At 49.1% G+C, this 19018-nt stretch overlaps 1 protein-coding gene across 1 annotated transcript in view; it reads left to right on the top strand.

Moving 5' to 3' along the window:
- Positions 1 to 19018, top strand: part of LMF1 (lipase maturation factor 1) — a gene marked incomplete at its 5' end in the record, with an annotated part of 207559 nt that overhangs the window by 59032 nt on the left and 129509 nt on the right. The window contains one exon of the mRNA XM_082490667.1: positions 1661 to 1809. Coding sequence (XP_082346793.1) covers positions 1661 to 1809 — 149 coding nt within the window. The remainder of the gene's footprint in view (positions 1 to 1660; positions 1810 to 19018) is intronic.

Below are 19018 nucleotides of genomic sequence, written 5' to 3'. Positions count from 1 at the left end.
CACATTTTGCATTAGCCATCGCCTTCCTGGTGCAGCTGCTTTTATAACAATATACTTTGCTTCTCCTCTCAGAAGCGCTAAGTTTGGCAGTTGGGGTGTCTGTTCTAGAAACCACAGGATGTATGGAGGGAGAATGGGGATTTTTTTAATAGCCATTTGATGTATAAGAATCTTTTCGAGGAAAAAAAATTGCATTTTGATTTAAGGGACCTTGTGCTTATTAAGATAAAAAAAAAAAAAAGGAGATTGCATGACTGGTGCTTGAAATATTTTAAAGTAAATTCAATGTGTTTTTTTGCTTGTGTGACAACATCAAATCACGGGTTTGAAAAATCTCGACCTGGTGTGCAATGGGGGGGGGTCTCCGACTGGAGCTGGCAGAAATGAAAGCCTTTGGGAGGTGTTTCCCTGCCCGTCGGGGCTGGGTGAAGGGAGGTGTTATGGACCAAACTTTGTTGCTGCCGTTTGAAAACCAGGAAAGTGCCTGGGGGACTCTTGGGAAGGAACATGGCTACAGGTGACCCATGGGCACCGTCTGTATGTAGACATGTAGGTGGGGATACCAGCGTCTTAAATGGCTCCAACAAGGTTGCTGAGTTTTCAGGAATTGTCCCCACTAGCATGCCTTTTTTATTTTTTTAATGTTTTTTAATGGCTTTGGAGTGCAATTGCATCTCTCGGAAATAAGTGAAAATAAGGGCGTGTAATTGGAGGTAGGACGAAGTTGGAGAAATTTGGTTTTGACATCAGTATATTGTTACTTAAAAATGTAGTGGAGGTTGGATTTCACCTGTCAAAACAGACCTGCTGTGTTCTGGCTCTTCCGGAATAAACATTTCAATGTTTATACTTTATGCTGTGCTGGAAAGAGAAAATGCAAAACGCAGATTTGCGTGAAGCAGGTTACAGTCTGCCTTCTCCCAAGCGTCTGGTCTCGCAGGTGACAGGTTCACTGCGCGGTTACGAGGCTGTGCTTTGATCTCAGCTCTACCGGTATTCAGTCTAGAGGAATTTTGCTAAATCCAGCAACGTGTAAAACCGTCTTGATGGACGGTGCGGACTTTTTTCATTATGACGTCTCTTTGTGAGTAAAAATGCAAAGCTTCTGGTTGCACGTTAGTGTTGGTGATGAATAAGACTTGATGTGATTTTAATCATTGTCTTTTGAAGATAAAGGCTGCCCTATTTTGGCACAAATCCAGGAAAGTCAGTGGGAGTGTTTGCAGTCTCTGGGTCAGTCGGTGGTCTGCAGGAGTCAGCTGTGTGCCTGAGTCACCTTGCCCATTCCCAAGGCACTTAAATCACGTTTTCCTTTGCTTCGTAGAAGTTCTTATTTTTTCCTCTCGCTTTCACGCCGCATAAAATAACCATGTAAACAACAAAAGCGTCAGTGTGTGTGTTTGGAGAAGAACAACACAATGCTCCAAACGTAGATGCACATCATTCACACTGTAACTTAAAGCATCTGAATTCCCAGTGTGTGTGATGTGTGTGTTAGGACGGAGCTGGTACCTCAGTTCCCCTGAGTTCGACCTAAAAAGCATTACAGGTTGGTTTTTTTTTTTTTTCTTCTTGGGTGTCTAAAATTTGTGAAAGGTTAACTTCTAAGACTTGTCCAATAACTATTTTCTTTTTCATTTTTCACATGTTGGCACTACAGGATGGGAATCGCAGCTCCTGGAAACGGGGTTCCTGGGGATATTCCTCTGCCCGCTCTGGACCCTCTCCCGCCTGCCCCGGTACACTCCTCCTTCCAGCATCGTCATCTGGGGCTTTCGGTGGCTCATCTTCAGGATCATGCTCGGAGCGGTAAGCGGGACTTCGCATTTTTTGCCTTTTTTTTTTGAGGTGACAGCGAAAGGAGCGTCTCATCCCAGCAGAAAACCTGCCCCTGGTCCAACACATTGGGGTCCTCTGGTTTAGGAATTTTTCTGGTTAAAAGGAAGGAGCGTGTAGCAGGAAATGCTTCATGCTCTGGTTCACAACATCTTTCAACTTACTATTAGGGTGTGTTTTAAGGGGGACAGACATAGGAGTACGAATATCTGCGTTGATATGTTGGTGCTGCTCTTGTGATTGGCTCCTGAAGAGGAATAAAAGTGAAGTTTGAGACTTGGGCATTGTGGCTTTTTGATAAGATGGTTGGGAGTTCAGTGGGTAATTCCCAGGAACCAGGACCTGTACCCTGAGTTATTATTTCTTTGTGCGTGCTTTGCTGAAATGTCATTCTCTGCTCTGTGTTTTCAAAGAGAACAATTGCTGTGTGACTGTCCCAGTGCCAGTGGAAATTCCCAAGTAGCTTGTAAAAGAATCCATCAGGAACTGACACGTCTTTGTTAAAATAAAGGTGTGGCAGGGACATTATCTTGGCGTCTCAATATGCATTTTGGACATACGAAAATATCCCAAAACTTTAAGCTAAGGATCATCACCGTAGAAGGTGATTGGAGGCAGGTGGGGCGTTCCTGCATCCATTTGCTCTAAAATCCTTCTCTCACCCCACATCTTCAAGTGCTTAATCTGTAGTCATAGAATCACAGAATGGTTTAGGTTGGAAGGGACCTTAAAGATCACCGAGTCCCACCCCCCTGCCATGGGCAGGGACACCTCCCCCCAGCCCAGGTTGCTCCAAGCCCCGGCCAGCCTGGCCTTGAACACCTCCAGGGATGGGGCGGCCACAGCTGCTCTGGGCAACCTGGGCCAGTGCCTCACCACCCTCAGAGTGAAAAATTTCTTCCTAATATCTAATCTAAATCTACCTTCTTCCAGTTTGAAGCCATTCCCCCTTGTTCTGTCACTACATGCCCTTGTAAAAAGTCCTTCCCCAGCTCTGCTGTAGCCCCCTTCAGATACTGGAAGGCCGCAAGAAGGTCTCCCCAGAGCCTTCTCTTCTCCAGGCTGAACAGCCCCAACTCTCTCAGCCTCTCTTCATAGGAGAGGTGCTCCAGCCCTCGGGTCATCCTCGTGGCCCTCCTCTGGACCCACTCTAAAGCGGACCTCAGTAAGCTCTTAACTATCCTCCTGCTCTTAGAAAAAAGCAAATAAATGAAAGACAGACTTTTTTTTTTTTGTGTTAACCTTAGTGTTATCTGGTTTTAAGACAACTTTGTTAGTGGAGAATGTGTTATTGCAGTCAATATTCTTGGAAAACGTGTGCTGTACACTTGTTGCATCAAAGGGCAGCTTCCCCGCCCGTGGCGGTTCAGCAAATTCAGCTTGAAAGAGCAGAAAATTTTGCTTTTTCGTACGTGTCGTGCAAGTGGTATTTCAAAACCCACTCTTTGATGTTGCATTCATTTCTTTGCCATAGCTGTTGTGTAGCATTGACAAATTTTGCTCAGCTTCCTAAAGCTGCAGTTCTTGCTCGTTATTATTTCCTGCAGTTCTTGCTCATTGTTAATTAAATAGATCTGGTCCTGCTGCAGGGCAATGCAGATGGATAAAATGACTCCTGAAGGCCAACTCCAGCACAGCTTTCTATGACCCTATAGAATATCTGCATATGTAGATAATCCCGTAGATTTTAACGCAACTGCTGGTTGAAAGTATTCAGTAATTACAAAGTCATCTTTGTAATGCTTTTAAAATGCCGTAAAGCTTTTGGTTGGAGTTCAGGTGAATGATGCTGTTCTAGCGTCCTACTGTCCTGCTCCTGCCATACCCTGGGATGGAGGCTACTGGATGCATCTGTAATTGCAACTTTACTTCAAACGATAGAAAACCAGTCTTTTAGGAAGCCTGAGTCTTGTGAAGAGTCTGACACTTCTCAGGATGAGAGCGGGAGATGGAAGATCTCCGTGCTGGGCTGAACACCAGTGTCAGGACACTCATGGCAAACAAGCCGTTGTGCTTGGGTAGGTAAACGCAAAATTATTTAGGCTCTTGTGATCTGCTTCATGGAGCCTTTTCCTGGGACAGCTGGGAAATTCCTATTAGAAAAAAAGTTGGAATGGTTGTTAGCAAAACAGCGGATAGGAAAGGAATCAAAACGGGAGCGTCTGCGGAGCTTGGTGCTGCCAATGAAATGATGTTGAAGGGAAGCGTGATAGCCAAGCGCAGTGCTGTGTATGGTTTTGGGAGAGAATAATGGAAGATAATCTTTAAAAATGGCCTGCCTTAAACCAACACTTTGTAAATCTGTGCATGGGCTCTGCTGCAGCATCAGAGTCCATCACCGGGAGGAGCAGTCGGGGGCTTCAGGGCTGGCGCCGTGACAGGCTCTTGCTGCGCAGAGACACTGTCCCCATAGCGTCAGGGCTGCGTCTGTGACGGGACTTACTGCTCGCTGTCACTTCTGCATGAGGTGGCCTGTCGACTTGCTGCTGGCTCTGTGTGGAACTCCTTGGGGACAATAGTTTGCAGTCCACGTGAACATGACAGACGGTGAGATGTGGGTCTCCATGCAGTAGATCCAACAGGTATGTTGCTGGTCTAGTGAGAAAGGTTCTGTTGAACCTTTTTTGGATGAGAGATTAAAGGTGGGTTTGGTATTAATTGTTTTGTGAGAAGGCGTCTGTTGTTCTTGATGCTTTCCCATTTCTCACCTTGACTTGGTTAAAATTGATATCTCTCAAAGCTGGCTGGAGAAGGTCCCCGTCACACCTACGCTTGAGCTGGCTGGAGCCGGGTGTCCCCGCGCCGTGGGACAGGTGTGGGGAGGTCACAGCCCCGAGGGCAGCTGCCCTCCGCCTGAGGAAGGATTTCTACAAGTTGAAAGCCGCACTTAAAGCTTAACACACCGGCCGCTCCCGAGGCATGGTTTTTACAGTAGTTCTCACGTAGTTTAAGCAAGTGTTTAAGGAACGCAGTTGAAGGCTGCCAACCTGCCAGAAATATCCATCCACGTTTTATTACAAATTAAATTTCCTGTCTGCTCCTTTAAGCACAGAATGATAAGCACATTAGTAGCTGGCCTGCGGGGCTGCTTCATTATATTCTTGAAGGCAGCAAAGGTCTAAGTCGTTAAAGACCTGGGGGCGCAGTAGCGCAGCGCTGGCTGGTCTTCAGCGACAGTCGTGGGGACCCGCGTGGGTCACCCGAGGGGTCCCAGTCTCTGCAGGACCCCTGTGCAGGGATTTGAGAGGAGCTGAGAGTGTTCCGTGTCTTGCTGGATTTGATCCCATGAGGTGACCTGTTAATCCTCTGACCTGGTGAAGTCCAAGCTGCAAGTTACCTTAAATGCAAGTTAGACTTTGCTTTGACCGCAGGGCTTGGGGGGGTAGGGGGGGCATGGTTATGGGGGTTTGGTTTTTTGGGGTGGGTTTTCTTGTTTGCTTGTTTGGTTTTTTGGTTTTTTTTTCAGGAACCTCATTGTGAATGCATTATTTGGGCCATTTATCACCAATGACATTTTCACCAAATGTCAGCATAGCCCCTTTGTCCCCGAGGGATGGAGGCTGACTCCTGGGGTCTTGATGCTTCTCAGCTTCTGAAATGCTTCTTCTCAATCCTGATGCTGATTGTAGAACGAATTGACAGCCCATGACACCAAACGTAGGGAAACACAGCTAATTTTCTTAACAAGTTATGTGATCACCAGGTTTGCGTCCTGCTTTCCTTTGAAAATGGGAGTCTGACTGAGCTTTGCTCTGTTCCTGCTAATTTGTAATATATATTCCGAGTTGTGGGACAGGTTGGCTATAAAGGAAAACCACGCTCACCAAACATCTTTGTTTCTGTTATCTCTGTCTTATTTCTTGATTTTTATCTGGAGAGTAATAACTCTCCTGTTATTTTAGGGAGAGCCCTCTGCAGAAGAGATGCCGCCCCGCGAGTCCCGTGTCTGTCTGGGTTACTGATGGATAAGTAACAGGCATGGGAGAGGAAAACATGGAAAGGTCATTAAATGGGGATCTGTACAAGCAAGTGGAAATCAGTGATTGATGGTATCTTTAATGTTTTGGGGCCCAAACACATGTACGTTTCCTTCTCAGCCGGGGTAATGACGCTTGCAGGCACCGGGAAGCGAGTTTAATGCGTGAAACCGAAGTATCCTCCTGGAGCGCAGGTGCACCTGCTCACAGGCCATCTTTGATTTCTTCCCTAATCTGGGCTGGAGCTGAAGCATGTGCACAAATGGGGCTGAAGGAAGTTTTTCCCAGGGGTGGGATTGGCAATGATTATATTTTACTCAGAAAGAAAGTCCGACTTTCCCGCACGGTTCTCTGGGGACTCTTCCAGCAGGTTGGGGTGAGGCTTTCCTTGTCAAATGCCATCCTCCAAGTGAACGGCATTCCCTCGGGTCAGCCTGGATTTTCTCACCTTGTGCTGGATGTTAGGTGAGCAGTGCCCTGGGCGGGTTTGAAACGCCCCTTAGCTCGGCCCGCTTGTCTCCCTCTTGCAACATGGTGGCTCCCAGTGAAGGCTTCAGGTTCTTATCCCATAGCTCTCCTGTTTTTTGTAGTCGGTTCCTGTATCATGAACGGGACATGGAGGTGGATTTCACTTGTCAGCCCCTTTTTTTTTCCATTCAGCGTATCATATTTGGGAACTTTTTCCATGTGGAGCTCTAGCAACCAGAGACTTTGCATTGAAGCACTAGCAGTTCCTACCAAAATGAATTCTGATGTGCCAGTGCCCGTTGCAGCCCCTCTTCTGTCAGCCTGTGAAGGAACAGAAGATCAAGCCCAGTAAGCTGCTAGGTGCAAAATAAACCTGACTGGAAAGAAGGGAGGATGGACCTTGAGGATGTTGTTATTTCCTAACCCAAATTGGCATGATTGTTGCTGTCTGTCCCCCCGGAGCACGTTAACCATCATCTCAGAAGCTTCCTGTGTCCTACCACCCCACACGCTCGGTTACAACCTCCCTAATTAAGGCGCGTTGGAGCAGCGATATGTCTTTATACTTTCTACTTTCTACCACGTAAACCGTAGGAGTCCACAGAGCTGGTGGAAGATGTCTGAGCGGCACGTGAAGCTCATGGAGGCACTGTGCCCGCTCTCCTCTCTCCTGCTTTGCTGCTGCCTTTTCTTTTGTGTCTCCCTGTTGGTATCTCTTCTACTTAGGAGGTGACTATTGCTCCTGACGCTCAGCAGTGGTCCTGTTCCTCCTCTCTCAGTCTTAACCTGGTGTTCGCTGCTGGAGCACGGGAGCACCGTCATCCAGCTCTGGACTGGTGTAAGGGAGCCTTGCAGTTTCCTGGCTAATCCTCCCCCCAAAAATCACGTCCAGATCTTGCTTTATTGTGCGCGCCTTCCCCGGGGGCTGGCTGGGCTTGCTTAGGGGGGAGATGCAGCGTATGAGAAGTAAAATAATCCCGGCTGCGTACTTGCAGGAGGCGAGGAGCGCAGACAGGCTCCGCTTCTGGGGTTTGATTGGCAGCAAGCGCTGGGCTGATCTCAAATATTGCCAACTTTTTAAAAGGCATAATTATGTGATTCAATCTATATGTTTGATGTTCCTAATAATCCATTAGCGCAGGATGTAAAGACGGATGCTTCTTAGGAACATGCAGAGGCAACAGAATAGCGGTCCCTTTGTGTGAGCGAGCAGCTTGTTAGGAAATAAGTGATGCAAACAGACATTTACGGGGCTGATTTGCCTCAGAAGCGCTCGGTGACTTGATGTCTTTGTCGTTTTGCTTGTGACTCTCTGTCACTCTGATTTCTTGAAGCTTGGAAGGTGCAAAGCGTTGTTTTGTGTTTCCACAGGAATCAAGAGGTGGGGAAGCGAAGGTGGGTGCTCAGCCCGTCAGGCGTTAACCGAGGACGTTGACCAAACCACGATGACTTGCCGAAAGGAGCAGCCCACGCTGCTAGTGACGTGCTTTGCTCGGCAATGTTGCCTGGTGGTAATTAGGTGTTTTGACATCTGCAGCCACCTGGGGAGACATCTAAGGCACGATGCTGCGCTCTCAAAGCCTCGGCCCTCTCTCAAGTATATATGTATTTTTTCGGCAGACAGACTTTTGGTTTTCCAGCTGCTCCGTTCCCTGCAGAGCTGTTGTTGGCCTCGGTGCAGTTGATGGGTTTGAGGACGGTGGGGCTGTCTGCGTGCTGCTGGTCCAGCTCCCCCCTCTGGGCCAGCCTCTTCTCCGAGCCCCCCGGCCGCAGGCTGGGGGTCCTGGGGGGAACTGGGCTCCTGGCAGCCATTTGGCCAAACTACAGCTTTTCATAATCACCTGATCCCCAGTAATGGGACTCGTTAGAGGAGTAGCAGTGCTTCCCCAGGTCGGTGGAGCGGCATCTTGTGGCTTTTCAAAGCCAAGTCACATCTGTGCTGTCTGGGCTTCGTGCTCTGGCTGGGCTCTTGGGGGGAGCTTCTGGTTTAATTACCAGGGCTGTGGTCATCTGCTGCACTAGGTGAGGCTGTGGGCTTTACTTCCCAGATGGGCAACTTTCTCTTTTGCTTTGGGTTGGGTTTTTTTGGTGATAGGCAGCAGCGTAGCTCATGAGCTCTCCTCCTTTATCGAAAAAAATACAATTTATGGCTAATGCCCCATTCAGCAAATGTTAGTCCCATTCATTTTTTGCAGAAGACTTCAAAGTGGATGACAACTTTGTGGAGTTCATAAATTCCGTGCAATTACCTGCTGCAGGTGAAAACCGTGTGCTGGGGGAATCCAAATACCTGCCCCGGTCGTGCTGGGGGCAGGCGGGGGAGAAGCCGCGAGCTGGTGAATCGCTAACCCTGTCTTGCCGAAACTTCGTAGCAGCTCTTTGGATCCTGAAAGTCATTCGTCATTGCATATGTAAACCATAAAATACAGTTTCTGTTTCTTCATTAGTTGACTGTGTAAGAAGCATTGCGGGCGTAGTTGCTCAGAAATGTGAGAATTTTATTTTCGTCAACACCTGTGTGCGTAACTATAGTAACACTGATAAAACTTAGTAACTGAAAAAACACGTGTAAAAGGATAGGAGTACAGGAATGTGATTTAACTAGATTTTGGGAAGAGCCCTAGACAAGGTTCATCCTTGAGCTCCCCGCAGCCCGCCTTGGTGGGTGAGGGGTGGCAGTGCGGGGTGGTGGGGGCACCTCCCGATTTCTCTGCTGTGGGGTTTTCCTGCATTGCATGAGCTTTAACGCCTCGGTCCAGCCTGCAGCGTGATGCCATGCCGTGCCGCGGAGGAGCTCAGGCTGCATCTTGGCGTGCATCACGCTGAATCTTGACTTGCGAAGGATGATGCTTTTAACTGTAGACATGACTTTTATGAAGGCCAACTGTATCCTGGGCTGCATCAAAAGAAGTGTGGCCAGCAGGTCAAGGGAGGAGATTCTGCCCCTCTACTCCACTCTCGTGAGACCCCAACTGGAGTACTGCGTCCAGTTCTGGAGCCCCCAACGTAAGAAGGACATGGACCTGTGGGAGTGGGTCCAGAGAAGGGCCACGAAGATGATCTGAGGACTGGAGCACCTCTGCTATGAGGACAGGCTGAGAGAGTTGGGGCTGTTCAGCCTGGAGAAGAGAAGGCTCCAGGGAGATCTTATTGTGGCCTTCCAATATCTGAAGGAGGCCTACGGGAGAGCTGGGGAGGGACTTTTTACAAGGGCATGTAGGGATAGGACGAGGGGGAATGGTTTTAAACAGGAAGAAGGCAGGTTTAGATTAGATATTAGGAAGAAATTTTTCACTCTGAGGGTGGTGAGGCACTGGCCCAGGTTGCCCAGAGAAGCTGTGGCCGCCCCGTCCCTGGAGGTGTTCAAGGCCGGGTTGGATGGGGCTTGGAGCAACCTGGGCTGGTGGGAGGTGTCCCTGCCCAGGGCAGGGGGGTGGAATGAGATGATCTTTAAGGTCCCTTCCAACCTAACCATTCTATGATTTTCTCACCAATTATTGCCAAGGATTGCCTCTGCTTGTTACACACAGCTCCTCCAGTCTCACACCAGAGGGGTTTTTTGACAAGAGACAGTTAAACGTGGGGCTGTTCCCTCCTACCAGCACATCTTTCTGTTGCTAAAGCAGATAGAAACAGGGTGCGTAATGAGTTCAGGTCTAACTCTTGGCATAGTATTGCCTCTTCCGACTGGAGCTGGTGAAGTACGGTGGTAACAATGGGACAGATCCAGGACTTATCAGGTCAAAAAGCAAAGCAAGCAGCGAGTCCCCTATAAAAACTGTCCCCCCCGCTGCTGGGGGCGGAAAATATGACTTAGGGACTGGAATGGGAAAACAAGTCCCGAACTGAGCCAGGGGCCGTGGGAGAAACCGGGATGAGCGGGGGCAGAGCAGGCGCGAGGATGTGGGCGCCCCGTCTCGCACAGGATGCTGCGCCAGCCCCTGCCAGGCGCCGGGGCCCCTTCCCGCTTGGGCAGGTTTGTCGACCCTGGTGCTGCCAAAATCGTGTACAGCCGAGTTCAGGCCTGCCAAGATCTGTCCTCGCGTCGTTACATCTTTGGCTTAGTTGGGAACGGCGGTCCATCGCGGGCAGCTTTGAGCGGAGGGGACTCGGGCGGTATTTATGGGCGCACGCGGTGGCGTTTGCACGTGTGCTCTCTCTCCCGCTGCGTGTTATTTGAGGTTTTGGAGATATTTGAAGTACGCGTGAATGTTTTTAACGAGTGTGTATCAGCCGTGCACGGCCTGGATGGGTGCTGCAGGTGAGGGTAGCGGAGCAAGACGTGCGAGGGAGCCCTGCCTGGGAGCGGGAGCTGCCGCCGCTTTACTGCGGCTCTGCGCGGCTGCGACGGCGCAGCCGGCGCTTGGAGGGCTGGTGCGAAAAGCGGCGTGGAAATGCCGTTATCCGTTTAGGGCTGGTGTTCCTCCTGTAAAACACGAGGCACGCAAAATGCCTTTAGGTGAGGTTGGACTCGGGGCCAACAAGAAGCGAGGGCTGGGGCTGAGTTTTCTCGCACCAGAGCGAAGGCGAGTGTTTGCGGCGTGCAGATGGCACGTGGCCACGGTGCCGTCGGCTGGTAGTGGTCCCTCTGGAAGAGCCCAACAGTGATGGTGCGCTTCAATTTACGTGGCTTGTCATCATCTCCACTTCAGGCTCTCTCCTGTGCCTCTTCCCTCCCCGCCTTTCTCTTTGTGGGACACAAAGGTGGAGCCTTGGCCGTTCCCGGTGTTACACACAGCCGAGGGCTGGCGGTTGCTGTGCTGCTAACACGGATCCCGTCCCAACGCACCCTCTGAACGAGGGAGGCGCCAGTGGGAATATCTGCCAGAAACGGTGATGGAGGAGATTAAATGCCTTGAGATTCCCACTCTTTTGTTCCTGCGAGCCTGCTGCCTCCCCGTTTCACGGCAGCAGAGACGCATAAATTCGAGTGAATAAATACACACAGGCAGTGGCGCTTGTTCGGATTGTTAATAAGGAGGGGGTTGTTTCCCAGGGGTTTCCAATAAGCGCGTTATTTTCCATCGGGGTGGGTTTGCAATGCCCCGTTAGCAGAGAGCCGTCAGCACTGCTGAGATGTGTACGTTAGGCAAAGGACGGGGCGGGTAATGTTTGCCAGCTTGATGATGTGACGGTCTGTACAAATAATTATCACTACCGGAGGTGTAACGGGGAGGCGGAGGGGATTCAAGCGCCGGGGGTGTAACAGCACGTGGGGAAACTGGAAGTAAAGAGGGAATTAAGGTGGAGCTGTGTCTCGCGAAGGATCACAGACATATGGAATAAGTTACCAGGGAAGGTGGCTGGAGCAGAGAGTATAAGTGAGTCTGAGACATCTTGATTAGTTTCTGGAGGAAAGGATTGAAGAGTGTAGTGAAAAAGCAGGGAAACAGGATTTAAAGCACATTACCACTTTAATTTAAAAGTGCCCAAAGCTAGGAAATTCAGATTTAAAGCTGCCAATCCATCACCGGCTGATGCAGGTGTTGGGGTTGGGAGGACTCCGCGGGGTCTGCGTGCAGATGGGTCCGTGCCCTGCGGGCTCCGCTCCCCGGCGCCGGCCGTCAGCTCGCCCAGCTGAAGCCCGAGCCTCGCATTTGCCGCAGGAAGTAGATCCTTTAATATGTGCGTTATGTAATAATATAATAATAATATTTATCATATGTGTGTATTCTTATGTAATAATATTATCATCGTCTGCTGTGTGCGCAGCGCCCTTGGCGTCTTCCTGCTGTGATGCCCTCAAAACTGTCGCGGGGGCTGCTCCCTGCCCGCCAGGCTGGTGGCACACCAGGGGACGGGATCACCCGGGGAAGGGGGGGGTTCTCCCCCTTTTCTTCACCTATTGGAGACCCCTCCCCAGGAGCCGCTCCCCCCACTCCTCCCTACGCAGGGTGCATCGCGCGGAAGGTCCTGAGCGGCACAGGGGGAATTTAGGGAAACCCAAGTGCATCTTTTCAAGTTGTGATTTGTGACTTGGCGGTCCCTCCCCTTGGTTTACTTTCTGGAAACAAAATTTCTCTCTTTTTTTTTTTTTTTTTTTACACTTTCTGGATTTCCCTTTCTGCGTATAACTACAGACTGAACCCCCCCCAAGTCCGAGCTCTGCCTCTCCAAGTGGTTCAAGTACATCCTCGCAAGAAGCCGCTGCAGAACAGAGGAGTCCGGCAGCATTTTTGGCAGGCAGAGACTTAGAAAATAATTTAAATCCTCTGGCGTTTCAAGTCTACACAGAAGATAGTTTCCCCTATTCGGGGGGGGGGGGGGGAGATCATTTAAAGTGGTAGTCTTGGGAAAGAAATAGTGCAAAAAGATTTATAATAATTAGCAATAAATTCTTCCACTAAGTTCTCATCATTGTTTCCTAGTAAATGTTGCCCATCTTTCACACAGAGATGTGTTTTCACAGAGAAAGGATCAATTATTTCCAGATTATTTGTATATCACTAGGTATTTAATATCTTTTTAATTTTTTTTTTTTTTTTTACAATTAGAAAAAATGTTTCTTTTAACCAACTGCAGCAAATTATTTTAGAAACTAGTGGTTCCTGTTAAACTCTTCATTTTTCTTGTTTTGGTTTTGCTTGGATTCTGTTAAAAGTGTCATAACGTGGGTGGCATTTTAAAGGTTACTGGAAAGGGTGGGGATGTGATTAGCTAATAAGGGAGATGAACTTTCTGGCAAAAATAATGAAGACTTTGAAGCAAACAGAATCTGAATGCCTGTAGTAAAATTACATTAGATGTAATGAAATAAAAGTTGGAATTTAAGTGATCTGTAAATTTAAAAAAAAAAAAGAAGAAGAAGTAGAAGAAGAAGAATCAAACGGATGTAGTTGTCATTTCAGTGACAAGCGTGCCCTGATCCTGGGCATTATGGCTCTGAAATTGAGAATAATTATTCTAATTTGTTTTATTACATTAGCGTGGGTAGGAGGGAAGAAAGGGAGCTTTCTTTTATGGCTTTCTCATTATTCATAGGCGAGCGCGGCGGGACCAGGCTCCCGACTCCCGCGCCGGGGCTTCATGGGAATTTTTGGAAAATGATGTCTGCAATGTTCTGACCTTTGCCGTCCCAGCTGCAGCCCTCCTCCTCTCTGCAGGGATCCCACACTTGACTCCTTAGCAACCTCCTTTGTGCCTCTGATCTCTCTCCATTTGTCTAGTAATAGCCCTTGGCAGGAAGACTTGTTGTTCCTTCGGTGGCTGTAAAAGGCAGGGAGCCCTAATGCCAAGTACTTTTCAAAATCCCTTTCACCCACTCCTCGCAGCGCTGTCTTCAAAGTCAATCAGATGCTGGGGCAGTCCTGGTGGCTTCTCAAAGGGGCTTTCTGGTAGCTGGGGGAAAAAGCGGCAACAAATCAAACCAAACCAAAATCAACACCGCTGACTTCTCTTTCAGAAAAGTGGTTTTCCAGCCCCTTGAGTTGAGGTGCTTCGCAGTTGCGTTTCGTGGTGAGTCCAGTTTAGCTTTCGGGCTGGACCAACCTGCGCCCTTTGCGGCAGACTCTAGATGTTCACCTCTTCTTCGGTGGGACCTGTCCTGTGGGCATACGGTCCTCAGGGCCCGTCCCTGCCTGTGCGGGTGGGCACCAGAAGTTCACCTGAAGGTGGGTTGTTCCAGAGAATCTGGAGTCCTGTCCTATAACCTGCTGATGTTGAACCAGAACTAACGTTCTCTAGATGATGGGGAAGTCCCATCACCTTGGCGCAGGCTTGGACCTGAATAGGGCTGACTGCGGGCTCTGAAATGATGCGCAAGGTACAGAACAAAGCCATTTAATCAGCAGTGTCCTCTGAGGAGCGTAAGCTTGTCATCCTCTGGCTAAGGAAGAGGACTTCAAGCCCGCTATTTCTCTCTCTTTTCATGGAAGAAGCAGGAGAGATTTCAATTACCGCCTGTTCTTTAATGAGAGGTTTGTATGAACGTTGGGTACAGCTCTTCTGAACGCCTTTAGTTTGCTGCTGAGTTGTAGAAAAAAGTTCCCCAAAAGCCTAATACCTGTGTCACGTCTTCCCTCTGTGGCGTTTCTAAAAGAAAGGAACAAATCGCCCCTCTGCAGCACACGCGATCCGGATCATCCTTCCTGCGCCGCGGAGCCGGAACCCTCCGGCAGAGACGGGCTTCACGTGGAGGGTCTGGATGGGTCTGGCCCAAATCCAGCCTCTGCCAGCGGCACGGTTTGTGGCAAGCCCTGCACCAGCGCACGCTGCAGTTGGAGGTTTGGGCTCATAAATTATGTAAATATTTAAAAGTATGCAAACAATTTCAATAACCATAACATGAGCCATGAGGCATAAAAGGACCATAGAAAATGTACTGAATTTTAAAAAAGCTGGAGCCCTTGCTGGTCCTGGGAATGAAATATTTTTCTGTTATGAGGTGCGTTGGAAAAAAATGGCATAAAACAATGTTGTGGAGTTCAGAGGCAGTTTTACACGTCCAGACTGTGTTGCTGCTATAGGGTCACACCAGATGAGCGTCTTTCCCCTGGTGAATGCACCATTTGAGTGTGATATTCGTTACTGAGATCGAAATAAAATGCAGAATTTTTTCAAGATTTATCCTTCCAAATGCAGAAGGAAGCTGGAGCAGGTGGGCGGCGAGCAGGCTGGGCGACCGGGTGCGTAAAACCAGGGAAACTCAAAGTGCTTTAGTATTTCTGTTGTGGTCCAAAGGCATCGTGTCCGGTCCCTCGGATCCGAGTGCTTCGGGTAACCGGTGCGCAGCGTGACTGAGGAGCAGCGGAGCTGGCTGTCCCTTTACAGCCCTGCCCTGTAGTCCTTAAACAATTATTATTATTTTTTATTATTATTATTATTATTATTTTAACTTTGTAAAGCTTATTCCTCTTCCGGGAACTTGGGGTCCAAATCACAGCTGGTTTTGTCTTTAAAAATACGCTGGTGTGGTTTTGGCTTTCAGAAGATGCTCAGTGGGTAGCAGAGGCTGACGGGTGGCCGAGCGTGTGAAGCGCAAGGCACCGTTTGGGATTTTCTCTGGGAGTGTTTCGTGTTCATATTATGAGAAAAAATTAAAATCTAGAATATAGGATTGCCCTTCATTGAGTTTTTTTTTTTTTTTTTTTTCTGCCCATCTTTTGTATTGTGAGGACACAGAAAGGAGGTCTTTAAATTGACTCTAAATTTATAACGCTGGTGCCCCGTACCCCACCCTTCTCTCGCGAGCCGGCATCAATAGGGGTTTTGCAGACATAGCTTGAGTCACCAGGCTTTTTCTCGGCTTCCCGTGCTATTGGCCTGTCTGTACCATTTTTTTCAGAATTAATTTTGGGCTGAAAAAGTCTCAAAGAGTGCTTTGTTCCTCCTTGACACTCACTCCAGGGGAAAAAAAAAAAGAAAAAAGAAAAAAACCGTGGAAAATCTGACATCTGCATTGTAGAGAAAAATCAATAGATAGGGAGGAATATAATTATCCCCCACTCCTGAAAGAATTTTTAAGATATTTTTTGTAACAGTGACTCATATCGGCTTAGAGCTTGAATGACATTTTAATTATTTAGGCTTTTTTTCATTGTGAATCACCAAAGTACAGCAGCCTGAAAGGGGTACAGTCGGGCAGAGCAATCTGCGTAAGATGAAAAGGAAGGATTTGGCGTGTCGGAGTTCAGCCACTTCCCTCCCTCCCAGCGGTGTCGGAGCGGGAGCTGCGTGGCTCTGGGGCGTGCAGAGCAAGATGCTGCTCCGCTCCGCTCCGCAGCAACGGGTGATGGATCACGCCTGGGTCCGTGAGTCACGTTTGCTGGCATCAAGTAGATAAGGAAACAGTTTATCTCCTTTGGAGTTGCTTTGCTCCTTATGCAAAGCGTAAAATCAGAGAATCATAGAATGGTTTGGGTTGGAAGGGACCTTAGAGACCATCGAGTTCCAACCGCCCTGCCCTGGGCAGGGACACCTCCCACCAGCCCAGGTTGCTCCGAGCCCCGTCCAACCTGGCCTTCAACAGTTGCCTGCGAGGGTGCGTCCGCGGTGGCTCTCGACCTGACACTTGTGCCTGGGCTTCATCTGCTGGGGAAGGGGCGTCAGGGATGAACATGGGGCTGGTGGAGTTGATGGTGGAGAGGGAGCGAGGGCGATGCTGTGGATTTTGCTTGCAGGCAGGTTTAATTAGAAGGAGATCAGCTAATCAGAGAGGTAATTGAAAGGAGAGTGAACACAGGTGGGAAGGAGAGAAAGAGAGGTCTGAAGTAAAGCTGGAGGTCAAAGACTGGCCAGTGCCCATCAGTGTGGGGCAGAGGTGGAGTGAGAGCTTAGCAGGAGGTCTGGGGGAGCTGGAGGTTAGACTGGTGTGGACCTTGCCCAGAGGATGCTCCCCCTCGTCTCTGTTGCGGTGGATGAGCTGCATCTAGGTGGGACAACAGCTGCATCCAGGTGGGTTGTGAGGTGGGCAGCAGAGGGTGGAGGACCCTCAGAGGCGGGGGACTGGAGGTGGCTTTCTTGACCCTCATTGTCTGTGGTGGCTGTGAGGTGGACACAGTGGAAGGACTCCTCTCCACCTCTCCTGGGATGGATCCGCATGGTTCCCACACTGAGTCTTCTGCAGATCCAGAAGGTCTGAGGCAGGTCCTGAGGGGGTAGGGAGGGGGTTCCCTTTACGGAGCCTCTGCCGGTGGTAGCAGGGACCGGGCAGTCCTCACGAGTCAGTGCTTAGCGTAATCCTAACGGCAGGAGCTAGGGATGGGACCATGAAAAGGAGCAGTGGCCAGATGTGCTCCTCTCACCAAAAAAATGCAGTAGAACAGTGAGGACCCATTCTCTTCACATGTTCATCCTCTCTGGGAATTGCGAAGGCGATCCCCAGCATGGCACAGGGCAAATTCAGATTTCAGGGCCCTAAAACCGAACAGTGAGGTGTCTTCGGAGGACGCAGCGGGCGGTTGCCCAGCTCGCATCCCTCTTCGGCTCTGCCGTCCAGTCCCGTGTTACGTCCCCTGTGCCACCGTGTGCCGTGGCCTTAGGTTTGGGATTTCTGCCACAATTTGATCAAACTCCCGAAATGTAGAAATCAAAAGCTGTTGGTAAACTTTCTCTCTATGGCTTAATTTCCCCTGAAGTCCCTTTTGTTGGATACTCTTTCAGTGATGGGGAAAGAGAGGGGGCATGGGAGGTTACTCAATCAAGCGAGACTGGAATTGATTCAGTGGGAGCGAAGGGGTGATTTTGATTTCCATCCCCGAGGTTCCCTGGCTGCCAGTTGGCAAACCTTACAAACGTATTCGACAATCTACTGCATTTGAAAGATAATTTATTACTCATAAATAACTAGTTTTCAGCAGGCAAACTGAGGTTTATAAACGGGGCTGGTTTGGTGCCTTGCTGGCTGGGTCAAGTCCTGCAGCAGGCAGGAGGATGAAGTTTTGCAGTGTGGGTTTTGCTAAGAATTTGCTGGGAAATACGTATATATATATATTTTTTTTTTTTTTCCCTCTGGTTGCTTGTGGATCTGCTCGAGTGACTGCCTGGTCATCTTTCCTTTGACGCTGTAGCAAGCTGTCAACGGTAGTGATGATGCAGGAGGCGAAATGGTGTCTTATTCCACATAGCCCATATCTTACCTATAGCCGACAAATAAAATAGAAGTACAGTGACAAAAGTGATCCGTGACACCTGCGGTGTATCCAGGGCGCGCATCGGCTGAGTTTGGGAAATGCCGTTTATATGTGACCGTACGGGCGCAGAGCAGGGCGGACAGAAAGCGCACCGGAGGGGTTCTGGTGATTAAAACCAGGCGTTTTATTGAACACCATTAAAATAATAATGAAAAAGAAAGTCCTGAATGTAATTTTCCTTCCCCTGTGAAAAAGGCTGGTGAATTTAATGCGCTTTAATTGTGAGAGCCCGGGAGCCCCGGAGGTTGGTGTTTTCGAAGTACGGGCAGGTGCTGCATCTCCATCCTCCCCCGCGCTCCTCAGCCGTGCCCTAAAGGGAGCAAACCTAGTAGGGGGGAAGGTATTGAGCGCATATTTCATTCTGGATGCTAATTCAATCCAGGGTTAACGTTTTATAGTTCTCATGCGGACAGCAGCGCGAGGAGATTTCTGAGCGCGCAGAATGGCCCGGAGCCGCAGTCAGCTGTAAATTAATATGACAAAGATCTCAACTTTCCCCTTCCCCGGGCCGGGCTTCCTTATTACTGGAAGGGGCTCGTGCGCACGGTCTGGCTGCCACCGGCTCGGCCGACACGATCAAACCCCGGTGTCTTTGTAGCCACCCTCCCATCAGTATGAATTTAATAATTCTGGGTAGAGCCGGATTCAAAGCAAGGCCACGGAGGTGAAAGGGCAATTGCCGGTTCACTTAGCCACCTGTTTCCTTCCCTTTAGCTTATATTTAATTTGTATTGCTGAATACCTTTCCCTTCTGATACGCGGGGCTTTGAAAGTCCCTTCAACCCACCCCCAGTGTGCAAACAGAGCCGGCCTTTCTGGGGCTGCTTGGTTTTTTCCTGGGGTTGTAAGCCTGTGAGCGTGCATTTGCCTTTGTCATTGGGAAAGGAAAATAGACTTTAAAAGCCATTTTACTGTCATCGTCCCGTCCCATCCCCCCGTTCTATCTGATGATTAGAGCGGATCATAAAAAGGGAAAAATTAAAAAAATGTTTTCAAAAATCCCTGTCTCCTGCCTGTTAGTCCCCAATCCTTATATCAAAATAAATGCAGGATTCAAGTTTTTAGCTAATGCTCTGCTAGCTCAGAATGAGGAAGAAAATGCCTAAA

This window comes from Vanellus vanellus (genome assembly GCF_965231255.1).
Source record: "Vanellus vanellus genome assembly, chromosome: 14".
In the NCBI taxonomy this organism is placed as follows: domain Eukaryota; kingdom Metazoa; phylum Chordata; class Aves; order Charadriiformes; family Charadriidae; genus Vanellus; species Vanellus vanellus.
The sequence above is the reverse complement of the archived record's forward strand: the minus strand, read 5'-3'. Positions and strand labels throughout refer to the sequence as shown.